The sequence below is a fragment of the Primulina tabacum genome, chromosome 17 (assembly GCF_025594145.1).
Source record: "Primulina tabacum isolate GXHZ01 chromosome 17, ASM2559414v2, whole genome shotgun sequence".
NCBI classification, from domain to species: domain Eukaryota; kingdom Viridiplantae; phylum Streptophyta; class Magnoliopsida; order Lamiales; family Gesneriaceae; genus Primulina; species Primulina tabacum.
In genome coordinates this window covers 26,418,135-26,433,341 of record NC_134566.1, presented here as the reverse complement: position 1 = coordinate 26,433,341, position 15,207 = coordinate 26,418,135, and the positions used below count along the sequence as shown (strand labels likewise).

General features: G+C 38.9%; 1 protein-coding gene across 3 annotated transcripts; it reads right to left on the bottom strand.

Moving 5' to 3' along the window:
* Positions 1 to 12,114: 12,114 nt before the first annotated feature.
* Positions 12,115 to 14,938, bottom strand: LOC142531869 (peroxisomal membrane protein 11C-like). 3 transcript variants are annotated; one of them, XM_075638139.1, is made up of 8 exons: positions 14,665 to 14,938; positions 13,813 to 14,016; positions 13,585 to 13,659; positions 13,434 to 13,508; positions 13,273 to 13,353; positions 12,786 to 12,860; positions 12,510 to 12,683; positions 12,115 to 12,385 (listed from the first exon to the last, which is right to left on the bottom strand). In XM_075638139.1, exons 2-8 carry the CDS (start codon positions 14,002 to 14,004, stop codon positions 12,350 to 12,352), a joined length of 708 nt encoding a protein of 235 aa, XP_075494254.1. In that variant the 5' UTR covers positions 14,005 to 14,016; positions 14,665 to 14,938; the 3' UTR covers positions 12,115 to 12,349. The 3 variants fall into 3 exon arrangements, with proteins under 3 accessions (XP_075494254.1, XP_075494253.1, XP_075494255.1); XM_075638138.1 differs by having other exon boundaries at positions 14,775 to 14,935; XM_075638140.1 differs by having other exon boundaries at positions 13,813 to 14,011; positions 14,623 to 14,759.
* Between the last annotated feature and the right edge of the window lie 269 nt (positions 14,939 to 15,207).

Sequence of the window (15,207 nt, the reverse complement as noted above, 5' to 3'; positions counted from 1 at the left end):
ATGGTTCCCTCAAAAGTTTTAAACAACAACACAAGTGCATATTTCGGTCTTTCCATTTCCTGTGTGAGTGTGTTTTGGTTTTGGGGTGTGGTTTGGTTTGTGGTTGGCTTCTAGCCCTTAGCCATGGTCCAATGCCATGCCTTAGGATGTTGGTAAGAGTCTTTGGGTGGTGGTTCAAGCCCTTGGTCATTAAATTTCAGAATTTCCCCTCAAATACACAAGCTGCTCCTGCTGTAATTTGACAGCAACTTGCTGTTCGGTTCATGAGGTTGGTTTGAGTTTTTGGCTGGCTTTTAGCCCATGGCCTTGGACTAGACAGTACCTCAATGAGTTAGGAAAGTCATGTTTTTGGCCGTTCGTGATTCGGTCGAGTTTAGAGGTCGTACGAGAATTTACGGTGAAAGGTGCCAAAATGACTCTCGAAAGAGTGTTTTATGTTTTTGGATTCCTTTCACCCATTTTCGTGTTTTACAGTTATTATGCATATTTTTCAGTATGTTTGGGGTATTTTTAATCATGGTTAAACATCGGTTTAATGTTGGTTCGGGTTGGTACGAAGCCATGGTTAAAAATCAAGTTGTTGGTCCGAATCGTCTCGTTTTTGGTTCTATTGTTAAGATTTTATCAAGTTAAGATTTATTTCATGTGTCACATATTAGCAGTAAGTCGCAGCAAGCCTGGAAACGATCCAACTCATCCGATAAAAAAAATAAGGTTATAATTATATTACGTGCATAAAAATATAAAATGTTTATTTTTGAGATATATGCGATATGTCTTGTGGCCACCTTATGCTTATGGGTTTGGAAGTCGGTAGGAACAACCGAGGACCTCTCTGCCCGGTGACTTACGACCGGTTTATGGTTATGTATGGGTACGGACATCCAGTCCAAGGGCTGTGATTGATCTCTACCGCCCAGTATACTGTGGTTTAGTCTGATCAGGCGCTTACGCTATGTTATGAGCCACTAGCTTAGAAACATTATCTCTACCAGAAAATTATGATATGTTATGACAGAGCTCTATTGAGCAAAGCTTTTACGTATGATTTTTAGATATGCACGTAGTTATAATTATTCTTGATATGATTTTTACCGTACGCTTTACGATACTTTATTTTTACGTTGCATGCGATTTTATGATATATTTACTTGTTATTCACGATATATACATGTTGAGTCTTTAGACTCAGTAGTAAACCCGAGGACCTCATGATTTAATTTATGCATATTTTATTATTCAAACTCAGTTTTAATACGTTGGATTATTTTTAAGTTCATGTTTACGTTGAATTATTTTTAAATTGTTGGTTGAAAACAATATTTGCTTCCGCTGTTATTTTAAAGTTAAAATTATTTACATATTTACTTTAATTAAATGGGACAAGATAATTATTTATTTAGAAAAAAATTTTATAATTCCGCAAAATTATGAATACGAAATACGGGCCTTTACACGATCTCTACTGGAAGAACTGCTTCAGAACCATATACCAAACTGAAGGGAGTTTCTTGAGTAGGTGCCCGGGGAGTAGTTCTGTAAGCCCATATGACACTAGGTAACTCCTCCACCCAATCCTTTCCTTTACCCTGAAGTCTTGCCTTTAATGCTTTGCACAATGACTCTGTTGACAACTTCTGTTTGACCATTGGCTTGAGGATATGCAACAGAGGTAAAAGATTGAGTGATTTTCATTTCCTGGCACCATGACGTAATTCCTTTGCCTTGAAATTGTCTTCCATTGTCTGAGATTATTCTCCTGGGCACTCCGAACCGGCACACAATGTTCTTCCATAAAAATTTCAATACTTCCTGCTCGGTGATCTTTGCTAAAGGCTCAGCTTCAACCCACTTAGAAAAGTAGTCAACAGCTACTAGTAAGAATTTTTTCTAAGCCCGGACAACCGGAAAAGGACCCACAATATCCATGCCCCATTGATCAAAAGGGCAGGATGCCCAAATAGGCTTCATGAGAGTGGCCGGGCTGTAGCTGAAATTCGAATGATGCTGACAGCCTTCACAAATCTGGACCAAACGAGCAGAATCTTGTTTTAAGGTGGGCCACCACAATCCGGCAAGCATTGTTTTTCGAGTTAAAGACATTCCTCCGAGGTGCTCGGCACAACACCCCTCATGAATTTCTCGGAGAACATAATCCACCTCTTTTTCATTTAAACACTTCAAAAGCGGTCCTTGGAATGATCTTCTGTACAAAATTTTATTTAAGAGAACAAACCTGGGGGCTTGTCTTTTGATCTTCTGAGCTCGGGCTTTATCCTCAGGGAGCTCATGGTTCGTAATATACGCGATTAGTGGTGTCATCCATGAATCTTCAGGCATGGGTGATGCTTCTTCCTCCGTAGAGAGAACCAGCCGAGTAATATGCAACACCTCCCGAGTATTAACTTCTGATAAAGAAGCAGCCATTTTAGCCAAAGCGTCCGCCTCACTGTTTTTTTCTCGGGGTACTTGTTCAATACTCCAATCCATGAAGCTTTCTGCTTGGGCTCGAATGAGCCGTAAATATTTAAGCATCTTGTCATCCTTAGCATCATAAATGCCCTTTATTTGTTGAGTGATGAGCTGTGAATCAGAATATAGAATAATCCGAGAAGCTCCAACTTCCCGGGCAGCTCGAATACCTGCAAGAACAGCCTCATACTCAGCTTCATTATTGGTTATCCGGGAATCAATTCTTAATGCTAATTTGACCTTTTCTCCCAAGGGAGACACTAATACCACCCCTACTCCGCACCCCATCAGGCTAGATGCCCCATCCACTGATACTTTCCATACCTCCTCCTCACTGGGCTGGATCATTTCAGATAAGAAATCTGACAAAGCCTTTGCTTTAATGGCCACTCGGGGCTTGTACTCGATGTCATATTCACCCAACTCTACTGTCCATTTTATCATTCGCCCGGATACTTCGGAATGAGTCATGATCCTACCCAGAGGACTATTGGTAAGAACAATAACCTGATGTGACAAAAGGTAAGGTCTTAGCTTCCGGGCGGTCATGACTAGGGCCAAAGCAATTTTCTCCACTTCGCTATACCGGAGCTCGGGCCCCCTCAGAGCATGGCTGACATAATAGACAGGTTTTTGATCAGTTCCTTCCTCTTTTATTAGAACAGAGCTGAATGCATACTCTGTAGCGAACAGGTAGACATATAATTTTTCTCTAGGTTCTGGTTTCACCAACACCGGGAGCCCGGCAAGATGAATTTTCAAGTTCTGGAAGGCCTGTTCACATTTCTCATCCCATCCGAATTGCTGGGCCTTCCTTAAGATTTGAAAAAAAGGATAACTCCGGTGTGCTGATCGGGAAATAAATCTGGAAAGGGAAGCAATTCTCCCAGTTAGCTTTTGTAACTCCTTGACAGATCGGGGAGATGGCATGCTTAGCACAGATTCGACTTTCTCTTGATTCACCTCGATCCCTCGGTCTGTCACAATGAATCCCAAGAATTTGCCACTCTTCACGCCAAAAATACACTTGGCAGGATTAAGCTTGATTCCATAATGCATGAGAGTCGCAAAAGTTTCTTCTAGATCACTAATAAAGCTGGCACCCTCTCGGGATTTGGATAGAATGTCATCCACATAGACTTCCACATTCCGTCCCAGCTGCTTCTCAAAGACTTTATCCATCAGACGCTGGTAAGTAGCCCCTGCATTCTTCAACCCGAAAGGCATTACAATATAACAAAATGTACCTCCGAGGTGATGAAGCTGGCTTTGTCTTGATCCTTTTTAGCCAGAGGGATTTGATGGTACCCCTGGTATGCGTCCATGAAACTTAGCAATTCATAGCCCGAGGTGGAATCCACCAGCTGATCAATCCTGGGCAGAGGATAATGATCTTTGGGGCACGCCTTGTTGAGATCGCGGAAGTCTACACACATGCGCCACCTCCCGGTAGATTTGGGTACCAAGACCACATTCGAAAGCCATGTGGGGAATTGAATTTCCCTAATGTGGCCAGCTTTCAGAAGCTACTTAATTTGCGCATCAATTACTTTGTCCTTTTCAGGGTCAAAGTGCCTCTTTTTTTGTTTTACTGGGTGAGATCCCGGGAGGATGTTCAATTGATGTTCTGCTATCAAGAGAGAAATCCATGTCAACTCCTGTTGGGACCAAGCAAACACATGAATATTAGTTTTTAAACAATGAATCAGACTGACCCGAGTGGATATACTGAGATCTCGGGCCACCCGAATTTGCTGGCCTGGTCCGATTTCTACTACTTCTTGTTCTTCCTCTGCCACAAAATGCACCTCTCCTCTCCCCATCGTTCTTTCCCCGTCCACCCTTGCCTTCTTCCCTTCCTTCCTTGTTCTACTCTGATCCGCCCGAACTGCCTCCACATAGCATTTCCGAGAGGATGGTTGATCTCCTCGGACTTCTCCCACCCGAGCTCCTACTGGAAATTTTATCTTTTGGTGGTATGTGGATGCTATGGCTCTCAATTCGTTCATAGCCGGTCTCCCCAAAATGATATTATATGATGACGGGGAATCCACTACGGTGAATGAAGTCATCACCGTCCTCTTAAGATCCTGAGAACCCAAGGTTAATGGCAACATGATCTCCCCTTCCGGGTAAACCATATGGCCAGCAAAACCAAAGAGGGCAGTCTCCACAACCTCTAGGTGGTAGCCCTGCAAATCCATCTGTACAAAGGCATCTTTAAAAATTACATTTACAGAGCTGCCTGAGTCCACAAAGACCCGTAGAATATCATAATTCGCCACTCGGGCTTGGATCACCAGGGCGTCGTTGTGGGGCAGACTCACCCCTCTCAAATCTTCCGGGCCAAAACTAATGATCGCCTCATTCCTTCTTGCTCCTTCTACCTCCAAACATTCCCTCCTGCTTCTCCCCTTCCTCGCCCGGTTAGAATCTCCATCAGTAGAGCCTCATAATATCATTTTGATCATTCCTGTGGCAGGGGGCGAATTCTTTTTTCTCTCGGGCTCAGGCTCCCTTCTTCTACCGGGCTCAATCCTCGGGATATTCCTCACACTTCCTCCTCGGGCGCTGGATCCTGGTGGCCGAGATGTCCAAGGTGGCACTCTCGGCCTCTGGCTATTGTTACTGGGTCCCGGGATGGAGGATGAGGCATAATTCCCCTTTAGTGCCTTGCAGTTTTCAGTGTTATGGTGGCATACTTTGTGAAAAGAGCAAAATCCACTTTTTTCTGGCCGGGATAACTGATGATCCGGGGCCAAATCTCTGCTGCACTCCTGCACTTCCTCTCTCCGAGCAATTTTCAGAGGCACGTGATGAGAAAAGTGCCATGTATTGCCACTTTTCTGTCCCCTCTCCTCGGGCTTAGACATCCGGTCTCCTTTTTCTTTTCTCACAGAGTCCCTCTTTTGTTTCTGAGCTTCCTCCATATTGATATATTTTTCTGCTCGCGACAATAGATCCTCGAAATCTCCCGGCACCTTCTTAGTAAGTGACTTGAAGAACTCACCCTCTCTCAAACCCTGGGTGAATGCAATAGTCTTCGTTTCAGTGGCACAAGTAGGGACGTCTAGGGCCACTCTGTTGAATCTTCTGATATAGGCCCTTAAACTCTCTTCTGGGTTCTGCTTAACTTCAAAAAGGCTAAAAGCAGTCTTTTTGTACTTTTTACTGCTGCTAAAATGGTGTAAAAACACCTTCTGGAAGTCTTCAAAGGAACTGATACTTTGGGAAGTCAAGCCTTCGAACCACCTCTGAGCTGAATCCACCAGTGTTGTTAGGAACACCTTGCACTTGATTCTATCAGTGTAACAGTGCAACATGGCCATATTTTCAAACCTGGCCAGGTGTTCCTCCGGTTCTGCATTGCCATCATAGTCTTTCACCTTCGCAGATTTGAAATTTCCAGGAAGAGGCTCCCGGACGATGATATCAGAAAACGGGCATCCTCTCGGGACTGCCCGGACAACGCTCCGTCTTTCCAACTGTCCTTCCAAGACCCTCATCTTCTGCCTTAATTCCATCAATTCCTCTGCCACGGTAGGAGATTTGGACCCAGCACTGGATCCCTCGTCTACTCCTACCATCTCGTTATCCCTCCTTCCCTGCCCCTGCTCCTGCTCCTGCTCAAGTCCCTGATCACGTCCCTGTTTATCACCGGGTGGTCTGACAGGGTGAGAGACCTCCTTCCTGGCCATAGCTAGCACAACGGCATCGGCCATCATTTTCTTTAACTCTTCAGGGGTCAGGGTAATGAGGTTTGTTCCAATGTTATTAACATCAGCTTGTCTTGAAGTTTGCCCCCCATCACCCTGGGCGTGAGAATTACCCTGGTTGGTTCTTCTCGTACGAGCCATATCAACGTCTCGAACTCAGTGTTTTTCCCACAGACGGCGCCAATGATGTGATCTCGTTAAAATAGGTGAGCCGGGTACGGGGCTTCAACGGACCAAATCAATAATTTATAATGTTTGGAAATTTGAGTGAAGATAATGGCTTGGATCAACACCTGTAAACAAGAAAGTAACTCGTGAATGGGCGCCAGAGGGATGTCCGGCGTGGCCACTCCGATGCTTAAGTCAGCAGGCTTTTTTATGAACACAAGCAATATTTGAAGGGAAATATGTAAGTGATTTTAGTTCAAAGATTTCCGAATGTTTAAATGACACTAATACCTGCTATTTATAGTAGAAAATGGGGTAGGTACCTCGATTCTTGTGCCACCTACTAAGTATGACAAGTCGGCTGCCCATACTTGTAGCTTCTGATGACTTCTAGGACACTCCAAGCCCAAGTGGTTCTGACGGATTAGGCTGCCTGTATCGATCACACTCGAGTGTGGTGCAATTCTCGAGGTGGCCTGGGTAGTTGGTTACCTGGGTACCTGTATGAGAAACCGGGTGGAGAAGAAGTGCCCGGACAGCTGTCTTCTGATCCGGGCTATTCAACCGATAACCCAGGTCATCACTAACCCGGAAATGGTCACCATTATCCCGAACCCTTAGAGGGGTATCACTCCATTTCTTCCATCCTATGAAATCTGCTTATAAACTCTTTTATAAGTTGTGACACCCTTCTTCAGTACTTGACATGATTAATGATACTTATACTTGTAATCAAAATAGTGTTTGAACGATATACCTATATCATGAAGCAATTCAAACAAGGGACATCAATTTGACAGTTTATAAAAATTTTGGCATGATGTCCCTACATTTTGTATAAGCCAACAACCCAAGCAACAAAATCTATACATACATATAATCATACTCAAACATACACTGAATCATTATACATATATTCATAAACGTCATGAAACTTGTTTCAAACCCTGTCCTGACATATAATCCACTATAATACATATGCAGAAGCTATACAATAAGAACCTGGATGAAACTTGTTTCAAACCCTGCCCTGACATATAATCCACTATAATACATATGCAGAAGCTATACAATAAGACACCCAGGTTCTTGTCGAGGTAAGGCACGTCACAAACATCCATTGACGAACTGGTATCCTATGTATCTTCATTACCTGATCCTGTAATACATGAGCTACGTGAGTTTATAAAACTCAATAAGTTGGCATTTATACGTATCAATATGCATCGAAGGAAAATACATATCAAGTCGTGATCGACAATGAATCTTTAAACCATGTCATACCATAGCATATATTCATGTTCATTTATGTACTTGAGCCTCATTAGTTGACATGTACTACTGTGCTTGTTTTATTATATAGCTACTACTGTGTTGGACGTCAGGGTGCCCTGTGACAACCCCACGTCCCATGAACATATATTGGCCAATAGGTGATTTGGTGGACTTAAAACCACCCATGATGTCAACAAGCTCATATATCATATAAAAATCAGTCATTTTCTTTTCTTTCATGTTCATGTTCATGACATGAAACCTATCTTCAACATTCATGAATTTCTTTCATATTTAATACATAACAATGGAATATGATGCTATATTTTTATCAATAAGCATACTAACAATGTACATATAGCAATAAACAATACAAAGCATTTGAAATTCATAATAGTACGCATGTATTACTTCAAGAACATGCCAACTTGCAGTCCAAGTGTACGAATACTAGTTTGAGACGATGTTTCTCGCTTCTATACTGTCAAATACATCAATAAACCAATCACTATGTCTATACTAGGTGAAAGTCACTCCTTTAATGTCCTCTACATGTATACCAATCAAAAGAGATGAAAAATTACACATCTAGGATGTTCTTGTGATGGATAATGCAAGTCTAGCTTCAAAATGAAGAAGAAGAAGAAGAAGAAAAGAAAAAGAAAGGAGCTTTTGGAGGAAGAGTTCTTGGTTTCTTTCGAGTTTATACTGTTAAAGAAGCTGAGGGATTGATGAAGATGCCTAGAAAATTCGAAGTTTATCACTTTATATGTGCAGCGGCGCTTGGACGGTAACATATTACCGCTCGAGCACGGAACTTTCTGCCCAAATACTGAATTTGTAGTGCACCGACGCTCGGGCGGTAAAATCTTACCGCTCGGGCGCCGATCCTTCTGTCCCTGCACACAGTTTCATCAAAGATTGCTCCAGAAACGTCTCTTTCTTTCATAATCTGAAAAAGTGGTAAACATGAAAGTTGTAGCCCTATATCTTGGCTTGCATCTCCAATTAGTTTCATATCATTTGGAGGTCTGAGCAAAAAGTTATGCTCAATATACCAAAATATGTAATTGTAGGAATGACGATTCACACGACACACTTTGGGGTGCTTTTGGCTTGTCTTCCATAATGATATGGACAAAACCCAAAATATAAAAGTTGTGACCTATCTTAGCTTTCTAATGGTTATCGCCTCACACAATTTGGATCAATATCCAAATCATTATGCTAAAATCCGTAAGAACTGTCATATTTTTCATCTCATTTCTTGCATTTTCATATCAACTTCCATTACACTACTTTATCTACACATCTTACTATCACTATTTAGACATATATTCATTCTCATTTCTCAATACACCATGGACAATATATAAATCATATTCAATCTCGCTATCGATATCTCAATCAACATGTAAAACATAATGAGCCAATATAACCACATAATAAATTACATAAACGCATTATTAATCATTTGTACGAGTAACCGGGCATTACATAAGCTTTCTATTTGATCTCCATCAAACTATAAGTCGTCAAATTCAACTCCTTGAATTTTGACTTTCTCAACGGGAACACAGAATTCGATACTTGTGTGACCTTTAATGATTCAGGGATACAGCTAGTCGTGGATTCACATCTCCATGTGATTTAGAATAACATTTATTCTTATTTGGGCTTACCCTAGTTAGCTCCATTCTTTTAATCAACACATTCATCAAGATTGTCAGAACTCATTTCTGATTGCACCCATCGGATTATGGTAAGTGCGTCTAATAGCATCGCCCCATGATCCTTTAGGAATCACTGATAGTGCCTGCAAGAACCTTAAGTCATAGTTAGCGTACAACACGGTCCTTTCAACACATATATCCCGATCGAATCTGCAACCATTGGTATATTGAGAGTTGCATATAAATTTGATAACGATGTGCATTATTTTTGAGTACTAATAGTGGCATGGTATGTGCAACTAGAAAAACACATTTCCCTAAAGCATCTTTCTCGCTCTGGTTAGAGACTCCTTGCACTATTAACTAATCAGATCACATAATATATATTCACTCGTAGGCGAACGACGAATCCCACAGACTACAATGCATTTGCTACTACGTATTTCGAAACTACATCCAACTTCGCCACCTGACGACCCTCAATAAAGTCGGTAAACGGATCAAAGTGCATGCTAGTACGTATAGCCCCTACATTGTCTTGGGTCAAAAGGCTAATGGTGTACAACCATAACCGCGGATTATTTCACTCGATAAGTGAGAATCACTTGGAAAATCTGATGAATGGTTGTTCAGTGCATCATCGTATGATCACTCATCTATGTGAATGGACATCTTGATGTCTTTGCTAATGAAACATGACGTTTACATCATAGATGCTAGTCTCGAGCTCGAGCGACCTTTATCCTTGTTTTAGGCGGTTGATTCGAATAGGAACTTGTTTAGAATATACAGTACATTTCTTAATGAGTTTCATGATCTTACATTGAGAGGCAGACCTCATGATACCTATTGTATATTCAAGTACTTTATCTATGCAGCTTGCATGAGTAAACAAATAAAGTATAATGTCATAATTGAATAACATCGTAAAATATTATTAAAATAAATATTGTTTTACGTTAGAGTCAATAAAATCTCAAGCCACAAGTTGGCTCGTTGGACACCTACTCTAACATCAAAAACATATTTTTTCCTAAGAACTTTATAGTTGGATAGCTAGTTTTTTTTTTTAATCCGCAACCGCTATTCTTCAGTCTTGTCGCTAGCAAGGTATATTGTAATTGGCAAGCCCTTAGCGATGAGAAGATGTTGGTGAGAGGAATCGTACTCATGTCTATTGGCTAAACGCTTATTTACTTCACAAATTTGAGCACATTTACTAGTTTTTTCCGACATATAATAACTTGTTTGTGGTCCGATACCGAACACAAAATGGAGAAGAATGACTTTCACAACCCAAAAGTTTCAGTAATTGTGGTATATTAATTCTTTAAGATAAATATGTTTATCATCACCCAATTCTGCATTACCGTAATTATATATGTTGGATGTTTTGGAAGTTACACGATGGACAAGAAACAACTCCCCCCATGAAACTCAAAACCCCAAGAAACTCAAAAAATTTATATTTATATTATTTTGGTCGAGTCGGCCCTTGTGAGCAGGATCCGAATCCTCTGCAATGGGAGGTGACATTGTGTACCCAAATTGAAAATTTTTACATTTGTACTTCAGACTTTACTTTTTGTCGAAAGTTGGTAAATTTAGATTCAAAACCATCATTTTGACTCAGCTCTAAGTATTTTTTATTTTGAATTGAGATGATCACGTCGTTTTGTTTACACAAAACATATGGCTGTTTTCCTCCCACTGCAGAAGATATGTATCTCTTGTATATATCCGTCAACCCATTTTAATAATTCTAAGAAATTCATGAAAAGGAGCAGATCCCGCAGCATCGCTGATAAATTATAGATGTTTAAAAGTTATGGGAGTGAAACTGGCAATCATTTATACCATTTAATTTAGATTTTTTTTTTTTGGAAAACCATATTTAAGTTAGATTTTAAGTGGAAGAGAAAATATAAATCTAAAATTGACTTTTCATATATTTTCTCCTTGTATATTTAGGTATAGTTTGGTAAATGGAATAAGAGATGGATTAATAGATAATCCTCTCTTATCCCACGTTTGGTACCTTTTTAGAGATCCAATGATAATATCATGGGCCCGTGATAAATAATTTTATATAGGGATAAAATATCTCTTTTATGAGATGTGATAATTTTAATATATTGATAAAAACACTAAAAAATAACTTAACTGCCCTCAATATATAAAAATCATAAACCATATCGTTATCTCATTTTACTTGCAGGTAGAAATTAAAATCAAATAAATATTTTTATTTATTTTTATATATTATATAATATGATAATTATATAAATGAACTGAGATAATTATATAAATGATTTGTATAAATCTCGATAAAATTATTAGTATCACGCGATTAACCTTAAAAATTGATATTTGACTCACAAAATCAAGGGTTCAATTATCATATTATATAATATATAAAATTAGGTAAAAAAATAAATAAATCATGCAAGCACTGTCGGCGCTTGAACAGATAAGAAATATGAACTCAAGCAACAAATTTGAAATTATAAAATTTATTATGATAAGGTTAATTTTGTCATTATAATATAATATATAAATTTAATCACTCTTATTAAAATCATACCAAACATGAAATATAATATCTTACATCTTATTTATCATTAACTTATCCTTATATTATATATCACATGTTTATCCTATCATGTGTACCAAACTATGCCTTAGATTTATATATCTCTCTCCTTCTGGATCTTTCGTTCGCACTAAATATTTTCTATTAAGCAATAGTCAAAATATTTAAATTTAAGTCTCCATACAGGCATGGAGCATGAAAATACCCAAGAACATAATGCCTTGTAAATCTGCAAGATGTTGCTAATTAATATAGTGAAAGTAGTAGCAGTCATTTGGTATGGTTCAGCTGATCACCTTAGGAAGGTGCAAATATATTATTAATATGGTGTTTTTTACTGAAACGAGCGACGGCAACAGTTGACATCAAACAAGGTGACGAACCACAACCGACTGTCCAGCATCATGCACGGATTCATGACTGAGCGATGTCGACAAAATAAAGTTCCTTTTTCAGGTTGTTTTCGCCTTCTGTGGTGAAGGAAGCAACTGCACAAAACAAGGAAACAGCATTGCATAATCAAAATGCGTCGATTCATCATCTTAAACAACTAGTCTATCATTCCAAACTATAGAAGAATATAAAAAAAACGCAACATGAAAAAAGAAATACCAGGTAGCAGGAGATGAGAGAGCTTGCAAATCCAAAGGCACCAGTTACCCGAGGAGTGACTTTCTTGGGTACTAATTGAAGCAAGCCAACTGCAACCACCAAGTCCATGGTCGCTTTTACAAGAGCTATCGATCTGCCGTTGGATTTTTTCATCTTACTTTGATAGTTTTCATTCTGTAATGAAACAATCAAAGAGGATGGCAAAAGAATGTATTAACAAGACAAATTCAAGGTTTAGATAACCAAATTATGTGATGTCACATCCATACAACAAACCTTGTATTTATCGGTATTCTTCAGTTCCTTCTCCAACTTCTTAATTGATGCTGAAAGCCTACCAAGCTCACCAATCTGAAGCAACAAATGTAAGCACACAAAACATGTTAGTTGATTTGTATGCCTTTTCAGGATCGATTGAAATCAAAGCCAATAAGATTTAATAACATTTAATGGTACCTACATTAATTCATAATTTGATTTTATTTTGATTTATTTATAGTAAATTTCTTTACCATATTTACGTTTAAGCTATTTTTTCACCCATGAGAATGTGCTGGTTGCATCCAAAATGGAGAAAGCATAGTAAGAGTTTCATCCCTTTGGTCATTTGTTAGTTGATAGTTGATACTACTGCCTGATGGTTTTACTGTACAAATTTTATGTTATTTTTGTTTTATTCCTCTCTACAACTAAACTTAAACAGGAATCAAACAAAAACTTCATGCTCAGGCTACAAAATTGAAGTGGAAGGTTGGCAATATACCTCAACCAAAATGGTGCAGACAGAAGCGCCTAACCAAGAGAAGAGAGATATCCTTCCAATTAGTTCTAGACGTTCTTTGTTCTGCATCAAGAAAACACTTGCTCACTCCAACAACAAATTTTTACCAATAAGGGCTGAATTAGAGAAGTTTTGAGGCTTACCTTATATATTCCTGTCCTACCCAACCATGAAATTTGATCCAAAAACAAGAAAGTGGACAAGAGGGCATTTGTCGACTGCATTTTGGACCAACTAAAATGGTAATAGAGCCCAGAAGAAGATCAAATGGAATCATTATCAAGGATTCAATACCTTTCCCAACAGAATCAGAGGAAGTGGAGTCTCGGGAGCGCTTGGACTGATGAGAGGATGGAGACAATTGATAAACTGTAAAATACAAAGGAACATAGAAACTCTGTCAAGATTAAGCATGCAACCAAGATATAAGACCAAAACATCCCTCATCTGTAACGTTAGAACATAATATCTCTCTGGAATGGAAACTACACTTTCCTCGTAGAAAATACTTGAATCGCTGACCTTAAATAAACGAAAAACTTTTCGAGCTGAGCTAGTTGATTTGTCAACATCTTGAGCCGTTCCAGGCTCTCCATTACTCAAGAATTTCGAACCATATTGTATGGCCCTGCATATTTTATCCCTGGCTTCAGCCTTATTCAGATAAATGATAGCAAGAGCAAGCTCTGCTCTGGCAACATCTAATGAACTCATCTTTTATCTTACCTGAAAAGGGAAAAAAAGAAGACGATTGCTACTGGCCATATTCATGTTAATCAAACAGCAGGCATGTGAATTTAGTAACACGACACTAAAGTAGAACATATAATCCTAGTTCAACAACTCTTATATAAGAGAGCCGAGTTCTTTATTCGATATCCTTCAGGGCGAGCTTACACGCAGCTAGTTTCTTGTGACTTTAACTGATGCACATGATTTTAGTTTATTACAGGTGGAGCATGGATTAAGAGTCCGCCAAGGAGTACACTCCATGGTTCCCATTCTCATACACAACATCTTACTTCGATTCGATAATCATTTAATTCTTTCATTTTTTGAAGTACTGAACAATATACAACTGCACCAACATCAACAATTGAATGCATTACTCAAACAATTGTTATCTATATGCAAAGTCCTCAAGAAAAAGCTTTCACAGTCATAATATCTTTGTAGAACAACTTTCACCATCAATTTTCTTCCACGATTAACTGAAAGAACAAGGATAACGCACATTCATTTCCATAATCCGTCCTACGAAATTCACAGCAATCTAAAGAATCACAAATGAGTGATCACATCTTACTCAAAAAATATAGAAAACCCGTTGACTTACTCTAACAGGAAGATATAATATATCATTCAATCAAGTACCAAAAGGGAAGAAACACCAAATTTCTACTGATTTCGGAGAAAGCCGATCAATGAATCATCAGAAACAACATCACAGATCCATCGACAACCCGAGTAGGCGTGATTATTACCTGTTTTTGTGCCGATTATGTTGCTCGAAATTCACAATATTAATGTTTATTCTCTCTCTCTCTGCCTACTTCCACTCTCAGCAAACAGTTCTTGTTCGGCGGCTTGACTTGTTTCGCTCGATGGTAGAATTCGCGTCATCAAATGCTTGCCAAAGTTGACCCATCGTTTAATAAATTCAGAAATTGCATGCACGGGATTTGGCCGCCATGTTAATTTAATATTTTTATAATTAAAAAAACTAAAATACTAATTTCATTCTTCTCTATTTCATTAAATTAAACGGGATAACGGCATATATCACCGTGGTAAAAATAAAAATAAATAAAATCCCATTTATTAAATTAGTACTCTTTAACATCCATGCAATTTTTTTTTAAAAAAAAAAACACATACATGCACTTTAAACACCTCAAAAACAAAAATATTTGCAAA